Genomic DNA, 15,353 nt, shown 5'->3' on the forward strand with positions numbered 1-15,353 from the left:
AGTTAATAAACTAGGTTTAAAATATGAACTTTATAGTCTAGTTTAGTTGAGTTCACTAAGGAAAAAACTGGTATAATTTGTTTGATTCTCTGTTGATCAAAAAGATGACACTTCAGTGTACTGCCTCAACATGTTTCATTAAGAGTTCTAGTGTCAAAAATAATAGGGATAAACAAGCAGCAGAGCTAAATCAACTATTCTCAGACTTAAAGTTTAAAATATAAATTAGATGAATTTTAAATGGTCATTTTCCATACCAAAAGACCTGAGGAGTGGAGGAAGAACATACCTTAAAAATCACATTGATGTTTCCACTTGGAGCATTCGCATTGATGAAGGAGATTTTTAAGGGAAAGGCATTGGATGTAAAATAAGAACACGACTGCAGGGGAAAGAAAGATGAGACAGAGGAACAACAGTGTCACATAAACAAAACACCAGGCTAATACAATACCTCTGAAAAAGACTCCAGCTTTAAACACTGCACAGTAGCAGTGGGAGCAAAAAGAAATAATTCTTGACTGTTTCATTGGGTCTGAAAAACAAGAAATTCTTGTCTCCAGACAATCTGCTTCACTTAAATATCAGACCACATGAACAGATAATATTTCATGTGCTAATTGTTTTTCATTTTCACTCAGGCCTATCAACAATAAGCTTTGCTTGGAACTGGATGGATGAATTATATAAGACTGATCTAATGAGTTTTAAAGCATTGAAAAGCCTTTGGTCTCATTGTTTTCTGAAAAAAACCCCAGCCCTGCCCAATCAGACATGGAAGCAAAGAACCTGCCAGTTTCTTTGATTACCTCACTCTGGCTGAGGATGCAGCAAATTCTGAAAATCATGCTCTGTTTTATGTGGGATTTATCTTAATTAAGCACAAACTCTGACTTTCATGCTCTACAGCTCCTTCCACCTGAAGTTCTCAAAGGGCTTCAAAAAGCATTAATGAGCCAAGCACTGCAAACCCTGTGAGAGTTTGGGGTGGAATTATTACCCTCATTAAAAACATCCAAAGAGAGGTGGTGGGGAAACCCCTCAAAACCAGCTAGAGACAATGGTAAATTAATGGCCTGGTTTGTGGAAATAATGAGCACCACACAAGAGCTGCTGCTGTCCTTACATGCTGCAGCGCAAGGGAGGCTCAATTTGAGCTCCACCAGACACAGCTGTCTGCAGCTTTTCATCTGAACATCTCAAAGCATGGCACCAGCAGGCAAATATTGTCTCAGCCACAGCAGACCTCTGGGATGGGCCAGAGCCATTATCAGCAATGAAATTCTGATCCCCCACCACTGAAATGATCCCATTTCAGTCGGAATTTTGCCAACTGAAATGTCTCAGAGAGTGCTTGAAGGGTTCCTGTGGGATGATGTGATTCTGATGGGGCTGTGAGCAGGGCTTGCTACTGGTAAAATCAATAGATGACACCAAAATGAATTAAATTTAGGTAATTATAAGCACTTAAAAGTTCTAATTTGCATGATTATACTGACGTACAGTCCAATCAAGAAACGACATGTATTTATAGAAAGATAATGGCCTATAATGATATAAGAAAAATGAGAAAAACCCAAAAAACAAGAAGACCTCTTCAGATATTAAACATTTTTGTATCTGTCCAGCCAAGCTGGTGCAGTATAAATAGCATGACTTTATGGTGAGATACCTTTCCATTAGTCATTATTTCCAAAAGCCTGAAAGCAGGGAGCAGCAGCAGGCTTCACATCCTTCTGACTTGTATCACACACAATTTGCCCAAGCCTGTGGGGTGCTGGAAGACCTCAGTTCTCAGCCAGATCAAGGCTGAATAGCAATTACTTGGAGAAACACAGGTCAGAGGCAATTGAAGGGATCAGCACCTCTTAGAATCAGGTCTACTATGGATAATGAGCCAGAGAACAAAAATAGAGCACAAATTGTTGTAATTAGGCAGTTATAACTGGTAATATATATGGCTGTTCAGGTTTTTATTTTTCTTCATGCTGGATACATTTTCATTCTCCAGAATGAATCAGCTAACTCCTGGCTCTTTGTTGTTTATGAAAATATTTCTGAACAATGAATAACTGAATCTTAGTACTGCAGTCAAAGTCAAGTCAAGTAACACTGAAGAGCATTGCTGTTTCCTTTATCCTTAAGTCGTGTTTAATAGGGGTCGTAGAGACAGGTAAGTTAGTATGAATATTTAACATTTTAGCAATTCTCAGTCAGCACAGCAAACAGACAGCTGGCTCCAGACTTTTTGCTGCTCCCATACCTGACATGGGAGAGTCTTGGATGGGAAAACACCAAGGGCTGCCTGGTGAGTATTGCTGGCCAGGGGCTCTGTACAAGTCACAAACAGGACAGGACTGCTGGGAATGTGCCTTGAGCTGTTCTATTTTCCAGCATCAGCCTCATTGCATGGTTATGACAATGGGAAGGTGCCAGCAGCTCACATCTCAGGCAGCAGACCAAGAACTTGATGTTACAACTCACTTTATAAGTTTTTTGACCACTCACACAAAGCAAAAGCACATTGACGGTAGTTCCATCCAGCCACTATAAGCACAGGTACCTTTGGTTAAACAATGCTTGGCTATTTCAAATACAACTCCTGCTTGTAAGCCTTAAAACACAAAGCACAGAGCTCCATTATTAAGCTGTGTGAATCAACCAGATGATTTATGCTTGATATCAGTATGATAATTTCCTGATAATTTCCTTGCAGGCATTCTCTCCTTCTCCCATCTAGACTACAACCCAAAAGTGAAGGTGTAATGGATCTCACTTACATCTGTCTCTATGCCTTGCACAACGAGCGCGGGGTTCAGGGGCAGCCGGCAGAGCTTCACCTCCTGGAAGAACTGCTGCAGTCTGCTGAGCTCCTCCTTCAACACCTCCTGCAGCACAAGAACCATTGTGGCAGCATGAAAGGACAAAAAACCCTCAGCTTTTTATTTCTTTCTTCCTTTTGTAATTTTTTTTTTACTGTCATTTTTTACTTTAAACAAGCATTGCATTTTCCAGAGCTGGCAGCATGTGTGTGACCTTACAACAGCTAATGAGGTCACATTGGGGTATTAAAAATAAGAGCTGAAATTTTACTCCACATTGATGCCTTTTCTGCCTAGATGTGCTACCAGCTACTACTGCCCCATAGGTTCAGATGGAAAGAGTCTGTTTCCAACAGCATGGAGTGACAAGGGAGAATGGCTTCAAATTGAAGGTTTAGATTGGATGTCAGAAAAAATCTCTACCTGTGAAACCAGGCTGGATGGGGCCATCTGGTCTGGTGCAAGTTGTCCCTGCCCATGGCAGAGTCGGAATTGGATGACTTTTAAGGTCCCTTCCAGCTCAAACCATTCTGTGATTCTATGATTCAGCACCCTTCAATAGGGCTCAATTAGCCTTGTATTGCTCTGCTGTATCTCATGGGATTTTCTGCCTTTCCTAAGATCTTCCCAATTTGTTGCTTGTTGCTTCAACGCTGTGATCTCCCTTGCCTAATTCTGTTAACTGCAAGGCTTGGGAGCTTCTCAGTATCATAGTAACTGCAGCCTTGAGATTAATCTCTGAAATCTGAATTATGCATTAGTAATGTATAATGTATTACTACTATTTCTTCTTCTTTGCATGGATTTTCCTTCTGCAAATATTTTTGTCTTTTTACTTCCATGTTTGCTTTGCTGCTCACAGTAGCAGCACCGAGAGTTTTCTGAGAAAACCTTTGAAAACCTCTGAATCCTTAACAAGGCAGAAAGATTCATGATATCGTTCATGGTAACCAGCAGTGGCAAGTCTATTTTTATTTGGCTTTCTGCTCTGCCTTGCTGAGATTTCAACAAGAAGCAGTTTTGCACACCAGGAAAACAGCAGCTATCCTAGAAAATTAACAGTTCTGAACTGGAAATGTACCCAAGCAATATAAAATGCACCCACTGGAGAAGACAACTGCAAGTTTGTCATGGAGGCATCTCTACAGATGTGTGTTCAGTGCTCATTGCTGAGAGCTATATTTGAGATATAAGCAACATTCCACTCTGGTTGTCTTTGCTAAGAAATGAGGATATGTCCAGCCTGCCAAGAACAACTCTTAGTAAAGCTTCCAAGAAATGCTGCAGCTCTACAGGAGTCAAATATTTTGGGATGAGGTGCTGAATGTGAGCATTCCTCTCAGTGAAATGATATTCAGCCTTGTTGCCATCATTTCTGGCCACCTCCATGCCCATTTGAGAAGCCACTGATGAAGAAATTTAAATGAATTAAAAGATTTGCAGACCTCAAGAGTAACAGTGATGAGAGTTGTCCCATTAAATATCTATATGTCACCTTTTTTCAGAGCTGAAAAATATTAATAAAGTTTAGTTAAGTCTTTGGTTTATTTATGTAAAGGGTATTAAAAGAAAGAGGAGTTACCTTAGAAAAAATAAAATTCCCTACAGAAACTCAGATAGAAGGGGAAGTATTTTTTAACAAACCTTTCTTTTTGGGTCAGTGGCAGCTTTCACTTTTGCAGCAATGTCTTCTAGAATTCTGATGAGTTTTTCTTCCTTAGAAAACTCATTGTTCAGGGTCTGTCCAGCACAGAATTGGAGAGCAGCCAGAAGTTTCTTATACCACATTCTGAAATGAACTTCATTCTGTGCATTCTTCAGCAGCCTGAAGGAAGGAGGGAAAAAAAATCTGTGTATCTAAAAATGAATTTTATTACATATCAGTTCTAGCAGGAACAAGAAACTCCAGACTAATCTACATTTGGTCACTTTGGGCAGCAGAGAATGAAAAAAGTTGTTATTGCTTCTAGGCAATGAGACTCAAGTTCCATTTGATAATAATGAGATTCTAAATGTGTTGAAAAAACCAGAAAACTGTCATTTCTTATTGTCATACACAGTGCAGTGCCAGTATTGCTTTTTATTTCTGCAAGAAAAGTTAACAAAGTGAATAGAAGTTGTATTTTCGAAGGCCAGTGTTAAATATATATTCCTAAATGTTTTTTTTTTCCCTGCCAGTTCATTTATACAAGCAAGCACATCTTTCAGCTTTCAGGAGGTGCATTTAAAGACTGTTTTAGTCTCAGATGTACCATCAATTCTAGAAACTTTCACTATTTTAAGCTGAGGAGACATTTCTGAAATTGGCTATACTGCTAAAAAGAGTGAAATGAGCCCATTTTATTCCCTTCTTTACTGGCAATTGCTGGTCTAAAGCAAAACTCAGCTTTTAGTTCTTCTGAAGCCTGCAAAAGCTTTGGAACTGGAGTTACTGCCAACATAAAATCAGAAATAAAGCCAAACCCATGCTCTTTTTAATAATAATCGCCATGAAGTATTCTCTAATTACACATTTATTTGGGTCAGGAAAGCTGGGGAGTTTAGGGTCTTTTTTAAATCAAACTGATAATTGGGAGATTTTTTTCTTCTGCAGGCCAGAGGTTCTGTACACTGTGTGATTTATTTTTGTAAGTGTGGATGGAATCACCAGCTCTGTACTGTTGTAACATCCTGGGATTTCCCTCTGCCTGAAGGACTGGGGAACTGCTCTTTGCTTTTGTGTGAACTCTGCCCCTCACAGCTTCACCCTTGAGAACATCTCAAACCTTAAATTCCTTATAAATGTCTGCATCTTAATGCACTTTCCCTGACCTAAAAAATTAATACCACTTTTCACAGGACAGAAATCAGAGAAGCTCTTGACTTTCAAGGCCCATCACACAAATTAATATGTGACATATGAATATGTCACATCCCAAAAACCAAGAAATTATGTGAAGCACTGATATTTAAGGGAATTATTTAAGAAAAACAATAATTCCTATAGACATTTCGACTCCTTCAAATATCATATATAATATGATAAATATGACATATAATTAGTCATATATAAAGCATTACAGTATTGCTATAATCTGATATATATATAATCTATAATATGATATATATGACATATAATAATAATCATATATAAGGCATTACAGTATTGCTACTGCAGCACATGCCTCTTTTGTTGATGAGGGACCTTTCATGTACCAATGATTTTTCTAGGTCCTCTTTTCTATGTAATTCAAGGCAGAACAATATCACCTACTGGTTTTCAGAAATCAGTAGGTGATATTTTTTCCAGTTGCACAAAACCTCTGAACACGTGAGGATTTGAAAATCCTTAAAGAATGAGTGGTGTTTCTATCGGGAAGGGAAGGGAAGGGAAGGGAAGGGAAGGGAAGGGAAGGGAAGGGAAGGGAAGGGAAGGGAAGGAAGGGAAGGAAGTGAAGGGAAGTGAAGAAGGGATTAGGGAAGGGAAGGGAGAGGAAGAAGGAGGAAGGGAATGGAAGGGAAGGGAAGGAAGGGAAGGAAAGGGAAGGGAAGGGAGGCGAAGGGAAGGATGGGAACGTGGAAAGGGAAGGAAGGAGGAAGGAAATGGGAATGAGGGATGAACGGGAAGGGAAGGGAAGGGAAGGGAAGGGAAGGGAAGGGAAGGGAAGGGAAGGGAAGGGAAGGGAAGGGAAGGGAAGCCATATGAGAAGTTTATCAGCAACACTCTCTGGAGACATCTGAAATGACTTTTCTTTTTCAGTGTAGACTAGTAGAAACAAATAATTACTTTTTAGATTTGAAGGAAATACAAGTTGGCATTGCAGCGCCTGGTGGAAGGCAAACCTGAGCACACAGAGGCTGCTGTGTTCTTACCCTGAACCTTTCACAAACTGAGCAACACTGCACACATGGCAGCGGATAAACATACTCCTTCCTATTTCCATCAGAGTAAGCCCAAGATTCCACAGGATGGGATTCATTTCCCTAAATGTCAATAGCTCATGCCATTTTAGATATCCTAGGAAATCCACTTCCCCCAGCTGCTGCCTTGGAAGGGCATGGTACCCTAGAGGCAACATCTCCTGTGTGCCACTGCCATGCAGATGTCTCAGATTCCCTGTGCTGTCTAAAATAACCTGTGCTTAGGACACTGCATCACACTCTGCCTTTTAGCTCAGCCGTAGGCAAACAAGGCTATTTAAAAGAAAAACACACTCCGTCCACTTCAACAGCAAGGCAGGAAGAGGCTTGGTGATTATCCTTTAAATAAAGGATGGGTGTTTATCCTTTAAATAAAAGCACCACTGGTACAGTCCAAATTGTCATGTGGGCAGGAATTTTAGTCTACCAAAGCAAAGCCCAGCTCAGTCCCAGTGCAGCCAAAAAGTGCATTTTTCTTGGCACACAGTCAGATTGAACTTTTTCATTTCTGTCCTGCAAATACAAATGCACCTAAACTATCACTGTGATACCTGTTTTGAAAGCTGGTCCAGAGCCTTGCCTGCACTAAGGCTTGCACTGGAATCAGCTCCTGAGTATCTAAATCATATTCCTTCACCTACTCCATTTTCAATAGTACATATTTAGGGAATCCATAAAGGCTACCTCTTCATGTTTGAGATGTCCTTTAATCCTCTCAGATACAGAGAGCACTAAACCAGCTTTTATTTCCCTGAAATGAAAGGCTTAGGACTTCACATAGAGCAAGCAAAATAGCAAAACCAAAACAGTTCACTATTTTAAACAGAGCTACTCCCTGCATAACACAGATTAACATGGAAGATCTATGTTTTGATTATTCTTGTGGCTGAGTGTTTACAGAAAATAAGCTTATACACACATATGATATAACAACTTCTTTTTCCTTTCTGAGAAAGGAGTATAGGCCAGATTCAGAGAGCTTATGCATAAGGTGCACATGAAGACAGAGGATTTTTTGTATGTGCAGGTGTGCTCCTAAAAGCCTGCAGACCCCCTTTTGCAAAATGATTTGTACTTACTGGCTGTGACTTTTGCATTCATTCTACAAAAGTGGTCCCAAAGAACATGCACAGGACAGCTTTTGATGTGAAGACTCATTGTAGGCTTTCCTGAAATGCTTGTCCAACAAATGAACAAATATGTTGTTGCAGTTCTGTCCCCCCAGCTTGCTGGCACACACATCTTCACCCTGCCATAGTGAGAACTCAGCAGAGATAAGAAAATCTGCAGCTTCTGGAGTTGTGAGATGGAGAAGTGTTCAAGACTAATCAAATTTTCAAGTTAGAACAGGATGCCTAGCTGTGACAGAGGAAGACAAAATTGGGATGGTTTAAAACCCAAGGCTGCCAATAAAGAAGCATATGAAGTTGTTTTTTCCTGATAACTTTCAGAGGATTCTGCAAGACAGAACTCAGCACAAAAGCCTGGCTTTATGCCAGGCCTGCATGGAGCATCTGGCTCCTAAGAACAGAGAGGCTTCCTTACCCTCCAGGTTCTGTGATTTGGGATAAACACCCTCATTCTCAGCAAGCCCTGGTGAACTCAGACACACTCAATGTCTCAGGTCACTTTTGTGAAATAGTACAGAAGGAAGTTGACCTGAAATCTGCAAATGGAGTGATTCAGGTAACAGGGGTGCCTTCAAAGATGCCTCTGCCTTCTGCAAGCAGCTGTTCCTCCTCTCTGCACACACCTGCTCATGCCTGCAAGGTGGCTCCAGCCCCATTTCCTGGCACTCACAGCTGCAGGGCTGTGTGTGTGTTCCCTGCACATAGAAATGCAAGAAGGCTGGGAGATTTTTGCCACAGGGAAGAAAGGAAGGTGGAATTGAGTCAGGCTGCTGTGTCGGAGAAGAAAAACCAGGGCTAAACCTAGCACATATAGAGAAAAGAGTAATTAAGTTTAAAAAAAAGGAAGGAGATTGGATGGAAGGAAGGGTCCTGGTGGAAAAACAGGTGAGCTGGCTTCATCTCCCTCTGTGGTGCTGGAAGACAGGGAAGCTGACACAGTCTGCTCCCTGAGTAGGATTTGGCAGACAAATGAAGGAGTGAGGTGGCTCAGACAACGCTGCTGCTTGAACATCTGTTCCTTGTCTCTGCAGAAAGGGGAGCAGGGTGAGCTGGGAGAGATGCCTGACAGGACAGATGAGCTCACAGGTAGCCTGTCAAACCACCTGGTACCAAAAAAACCCCAACCTCAAGAGGAAAAGGGCACGATTTGAAGTGTTTTACTGCAGGTTTAGCCCCTGCCTGTTACAAAGGAGCAGGGCAGTTTGACTGGGTTATTTGGACATAATATCAGGAGAGTGACCCTGGTTGATTTGTTGGCAAGTGCTTTTCTGGGATTTATTACACAAAAGTGGTGCCTACAAGCACACACTCTCTACACTCTGCAAAAGGTTTTATGAATTCAGAGACACACCATGAAAACAAGGTGTCTTAGGGCTGTGAGTGCTGAGGTACCTTCTGGTTTTGTTCCACCTTTGGTAAACTTGACCTTGTTCTCAAGGTGTATTTCTTGTTTATTTTCTGTTTTGCCGAGTTGGAGGCAGGACAGATAACAGAAGAAGAACACAATGGTACAAGACTGCTGCTCATTATGGCAATAATTGCTTTAAAATTATTCTCTGCAGCCCCTCATATCAAAGATTAGCACACAAAACACTTCTCTACCACTGTACAGCTTCTGTGTCTGAGCTTGCCATCTGTCTTAATTATCCTTAGACATCCTGCAAAACTCCTAATCTGTCCTTTGTGCTTTATTGTGCCATGGAGCTGTGGCACACGCCTGAAGCTTTTAATTGTTTCCATTTTTTGCTCCTTGAAGAAAACATTTTACTGTTTGCATTCCTAAACAGGAGAACAAGGAACAGGGCTGGCTTGGCTGTAGGACTTCACTCAGGCTTTGCAGCTCTTCAAGTCTCAGTGAAAGTTCCCCAGAGACACATGGATGACAGAGATGACAAAAATGTACAGCTGAAGATTAAGGGCTCCATCTACCCTGTGACAGGTCACGAGGATGAGTGGGAAACTGCAGCTATTAATTAATTACTCAGTTGCAATTAAAACCTCTCTTTGGTTTTTTATCTCCCCAGTAGTACACTTGAGAACCAGTCCCAAACTTCTGCTATTAATTAATTACTCAGTTGCAAAACCTCTCTGCTTTTTTAACTTTTATCTCCCTAGTAGTGCACTGGACAACCAGTCCCAAACTCTAGAAAGGGCTGATTTATGTACTACAAATCAAAGAAAGGGAAACAGAAACAACAGCACCATTGTGGGTGGAACTACTGGGACATGGCAGATGACAAAATAAACATAAAAACAAACTAACAGGTGACAAGCACAAAACACCTGTCATGTTAAGAACAATACAGTTTCTGCAGGGGAAAATGGGGAGCAAAGTCAATTAAGCAGAAGTTACTATGCAAGAAGGATGTAAGAGAAATTCAATTTTCCCAAGAGACTGGAGCACCCAGCATTTTCCATGGATTTACAGAAACACACAGCAAGGACATGAACCTGACTGAAGGATAAAGACTGAACTTCCTTTTGGTCTCCCTTTTTTTGACCAAGAACAAAGCCAGCAGGAAGTGAGAGGCACAAAAGGCAAAGCTCTGCTTCATCTGCTGATCTTTCATCTTTATTTCTAGTCTAGAACAAGAAGAGAATGAAAGTTTATGTTTCTTGAGTAGACTGAGTAAAGTGTGGTACATTTCCTATGAATATTTCAGAGAAATTCTACTTCTCTGAATCTCTGTCACCAATAAGTCTACAAGATGAAGAAACAGCAGCTGTTCAGCTGCCTGAAGCACCTGTCCACTTCTAGCTCTTCAGTCCTCACAAATAAGAAACCTGCAGCAAGTTCTACGTGCTGCTTCTCATAAAACAGGGCTGCTTTTATAGACTCATTTTTCAAAGCATTACCCTTGAACAGAAAAGAACTCTGCTTAAAGTGAAATTTTGTTTTAACCTACCATGGGATTAATTTGCTTTTGTTTTTCTGATTTTTTTTATAGCATACACCAAAAGTCTACCATGTTGATCTCCCTTTCACAATAAAATATAGTTGCAGACATATAAAGCATGGGGGTTAGGCTTGAGAAACACAACACTGCCATTATTTTCTAACTTCCTAAAGTTCTTTATGAACACCACAATACAATCTGCATTCAGACAAATCGCTTGATTCAGTAGATTGAATTGAGGCAGCTCCTCCCACTCCCACTGAATGCCTGAACTGTGGAATGCATGTCCTGCTGACTCACAAAAAAATTACCAGATCAGTGAAAACAAAGGCCATGCTCTGCTATGCAGGGAAGGTGCCAAACCCTGCTGAGGTTGCCTGGCATAAAAATGTTTTGTTTGATATGTAATATAGCTAGCTACACACACTTTGCATTAAGAAAATGAATCCCAGATAAAACCACTGTTGTCTGGAGGAGAAAGAGCTTGAAAGTGAAACAGAAATGAAATGAACCTTGAAAGTGAACTGTATCAAGAATTAATTGAAAGTATAATGTAAAAAGCACAGGTATCACTAGCAGAGATAGAAGCTGTTTGGTCTAAGGTTTAAGCAAAAAACAATCACCCCCAAAAGGTCTTCTCCAATTTGTTGAATGGATATGATAACATCAGTGTAAGTGCTACAAGAATCATCCAGTAAAAAGCAGTCCTAACAGTGTCTGTCTGTTTCTGCTCCAGCTGGTAAAAAAAGTAAAATAAAAAACTGTTAGCAAAGTGTGTATTTTTCTAGTCTGTTCCTCTTCATTGGGTAGGATCTGAAAGCAGAAATTTATTAACTTACTATCCCAAAAAAAAGAAAAAAAAACCCCAAAAACCTCCAGCAGAACACCAACACAACAAAATTTAGTGGTAGTTTGTGTACAGCAGTACTGACCTTAGATAACTTCACAATCTCTGAGTAGGGTCCACCAAAGACGCCATCCCAATAAAACATCAATCCAAAGCTACAGAAATGAAAAGCCTTCACCTCAAAGTGTCATTAAATACTGAGGGTAACTTAAGCTCAGACTTGCAACTGTTGGTCTGACTGGTTTTGAGTATTAATAAAAAAATATTAATATGCCTCTTTAAAGAGAGTAATTAAATCTCCTCTCCAAAAACTGCATTTGGAAATAGGAAAAAAAAGAATTTTGTTTAACAAAGGTATTGCATTTAATATCTTCATGAACATTATCAATTGGACAGTATTATTTTCCATTCAATAAGAAACTTGGCATGCAAATCTGGCATGAATTTTGAAAAGTCTGGTTCCATTTTTGCCAGTACCTTCTTCACATGACTGAGTGTGTCCCTGTCTGTGCCTTTTCCAAAGCTGCAGATTTTCTCCTCAGAACAAATAACGTATTGTTGTCAGAATTTCATGCAGTATCTTACACCAACATCAGCACAGCCTGAAATTGTCCAACAATCTGTCACTGTGAGAGTTCAGAGTAAATTCATGCAGAGGAACTGAAATGCACCATTCATTCCAGGCATAACAGAAATTGTTGTGTTCTTCCCAGTGGGGAGCTGCACTGGGAGTGAGCAGGGAATGGGATTAGATGGGATAATCACCACTAAAATAAGCAGACCCAATGGCTTTATTGGGATGCAGTCCAATATGCCAGCAATTAATTGAATACAGGAGGTGACTAAGCTACTCTTCTTTCAAACTACATAAATAAAATGCAAAATTAATTCAGATGAAGCAGTCCATGAGAGCCAATGGACTTGCAAAGCTTTGTACTGTTTCTGAATTTAGGCCACAGTTATCACAGCAATACACTGAGGAGAAGCTGAAAATGTTTTTTCTTTAACTGCCTATTGTTTGGGTAGTTTATGTCTATCAAAATGGCTTTGGATAGCATCTGTGGTTCCCATTAGCTTCACAGCTGAACAAAAAAAAAATCCCTCATGACACTATAAAACACAATGTAAGACACAGAACTAATTCTGAATGGCTCTGCATGTTCTGGGCAATCCAAATGTACACAAAACTGCAGAATTAAATGCAGAGTTACACCACAGTACTTTGGTAACTTTACTTTGTTGGTTAATTTTTTTTAAGTTGCACTGGTTTTATCTGGGGTAGAATTTACTATCTTCCCAGTAGCTGCTTTGAGGCTGTGTTTTGGATTTGTGCTGGAAACAGTCGATAATTCAGTTTTAGTTATTGCTGAGCAGTGTTTGAAGAGCCAAGGCCTTTCCTGCTCCTCACCCCAACCCACAAGTGAGTGGGCTGGGTGCACAAAAAGTTGGAAAGCCAGGACAGCTGACCCCAAGTGACCAAGGGATGTACCAGACCATATGGATCCTGCTCAGCAAACAAAGATGGGCAAGTGTCACATTCACATTTTCTGAAAAATCCCTTTGCCCAAGATTTTGCTCATGGGAAGTTGAGAAGCCTCAAAGAAAAATGAAAACAATAATTATCTGATTTGCTTCTCCTGTGTTTGCTGCTTTAGAATGTGGTTGGAGATTGTTTATCCAACAGGTGATTGTTTCATTGGTTTCATGTGAATTATTTTGACTTTTTGACCAATCTGCGCCAAGCTGTGTCGAGGCTCTGGAAAGGGTCATGAGATTTCATGAATATCTTTTTAGCCTTCTGTAAGTATCCTTTCTGTAGTCTTTAGTATAGTTTAGTATTCTTTAATATAATATAGTATTATAAAATAATAAATTAGCCTTCTGAAAACATGAAGTCAGATTCATCATTCCTTCCTCCATCTGGGAAACCCTGCAAGTACAAAAGGGAAGAAGGAGGAAGGGGGAAAATTTGGGGTGTTGGTCTTCCCAAGTCATCAATGTGAAACTTGGGAAGAGTCACTGAAGCCCTGCCTGCCCATTGGATGTAATCAATGAATTCCTTGTTCCATGCTGCTCCTGTGCAACAGCTTTTCCTTTACCTGTTCAAACGTCTATATCTCAGTTCAGGGATTTCATCACTTTCCTTATTCTCTGCCCCATCCCACTGCAGGGAACAGTGTGTGGGGCTTGCTTGCCATCTGGGGTTACACCACGACATTAATATACTAACACAGAAATAGCTTCAGGGAGAAAACCGAAATTGTCTTTCTACAAGGTCATTAAGGATGCTCATAACAGGAGAGTTCCAGACTATATTCCTATATTCTGAGCCAGATCTTTACTTATAATCCTAGAGTTTTCAGATTGCTTTTTTTTAATGACTCTGGGCACAGGAAAGGAATAGTTTGGTTTAGGAGGGGTGGGGAAATAGGATAAGACACTGACATGGTTTTTCAAATATTATGACATTTAAAAGGACTTGCTCTGCAGAGCTGTTAATTTTCCTATTTGCTCTGCATTCAGTTACAAGAATTTGCTTTGTTCAACAATGTCTACATTCAAAGCTGTTGTCTTTCAAGTAGAGTCTCAGATTTTTTAGAGAAAAGGTGCTCAGATGTCAACAGCAGCAGAAGGATGTCTGAGATTTGATATGTTTCAAACACATGGGGAGTTAATGTTTCTTTTAAGGCAGCATCCCTTCTACCTCTCTGGAAGAGTCTGTCTATAGAGCCACAGTGTTTTAAGCACAGGTAGCACAGACACAACAAGAACTGATTCCACATTATTTCCTGACATGTCTGTCTTCTGGATCTTTGCTTTCATCACTGCTGTAAGCTAGCAGACCAGCTTATCTTATTTTCCCAATATCTATCAAAGGGAACTTTATTCAAATCCGTGCCTAACAGGAATAGGGAGGAAACATGAGCCCCAGCAGGAACTGCTGTAAATGTTTCAGCTCAGTGTGATTACAAGACCTCTCATATCTGACAGAGCAAGATGTTGAGCCTCCTTTTTGTGCCAATTTGCTGTGTGGCAGCTCAGTGCTGCACAGCAACAAAGGATGCAGGATCAGACCTTGGGATCACAGTGCTGTGCCAGCTCTGTGCCTCTACCTGGGTGACTTTGTCAATAGAATGACTGGAGACAACCCTGAAAGAGGCATCATGAGGACATGCAGTCCCTTAGGCTTCAAAAATAACCCATTTGTTCTCAGAGAATAGCAGTGAGAAAATCAGAGTTTTCAGTGGGGCAGTCTTTAGAGTCCAAATCACACTTTTTTCATCTTTTCATGGTTCTGAGTCCTTTAAGGGGGAAATTTCACATTACAGCTCTCCTTATGCATAAGGTTACTCTGCAATCTTTTTCAAATAAGATTATAACTACCAGGTTTTAATTTAATTAAAAGACAGGTGACCATGAAAGATGGTGACAGGAAAGGAGAACAAGCATTAACATGGTAAAGAAGAATATTTTATATCCATACCTTTTCTAGAGTGGTTTTATTTCTTCCTCTCTGGTTTTATTTTTCTTCCTCTTTTCTTGGCCTCTATTAATTTTTTGCTCCATGTTATACATAGCAATAGTACCTCTTGCAAAGGTAGGAGAGCAGAGCAGAGATGGAAATAACTTTAGATTTCTCCTTTTTAAATACTGGTCTGGTTCTGATTTTCCTTCCATTTTACCGCTTTATTGCCCTCAAATATTGGCTTTGTAAATAGAGAAGTGGGAATTTGAAGTTAAGCTCATGTACCAAGGA

At 40.2% G+C, this 15,353-nt stretch overlaps 1 protein-coding gene across 9 annotated transcripts in view; it reads right to left on the reverse strand.

Moving 5' to 3' along the window:
• The window catches only part of PIK3C2G (phosphatidylinositol-4-phosphate 3-kinase catalytic subunit type 2 gamma), a 333,216-nt gene that overhangs the window by 74,381 nt on the left and 243,482 nt on the right, over window positions 1–15,353 (reverse strand). For all 9 annotated transcript variants that reach the window (XM_064735090.1, XM_064735079.1, XM_064735101.1 and 6 more), the window contains 3 exons: window positions 4,467–4,647; window positions 2,781–2,888; window positions 290–382 (listed from right to left, as the gene is read on the reverse strand). In XM_064735090.1, coding sequence (XP_064591160.1) covers window positions 290–382; window positions 2,781–2,888; window positions 4,467–4,647 — 382 coding nt within the window. The remainder of the gene's footprint in view (window positions 1–289; window positions 383–2,780; window positions 2,889–4,466; window positions 4,648–15,353) is intronic.

The sequence above is a fragment of the Zonotrichia leucophrys genome, chromosome 1A, assembly GCF_028769735.1.
Source record: "Zonotrichia leucophrys gambelii isolate GWCS_2022_RI chromosome 1A, RI_Zleu_2.0, whole genome shotgun sequence".
In the NCBI taxonomy this organism is placed as follows: Eukaryota; Metazoa; Chordata; class Aves; order Passeriformes; family Passerellidae; genus Zonotrichia; species Zonotrichia leucophrys.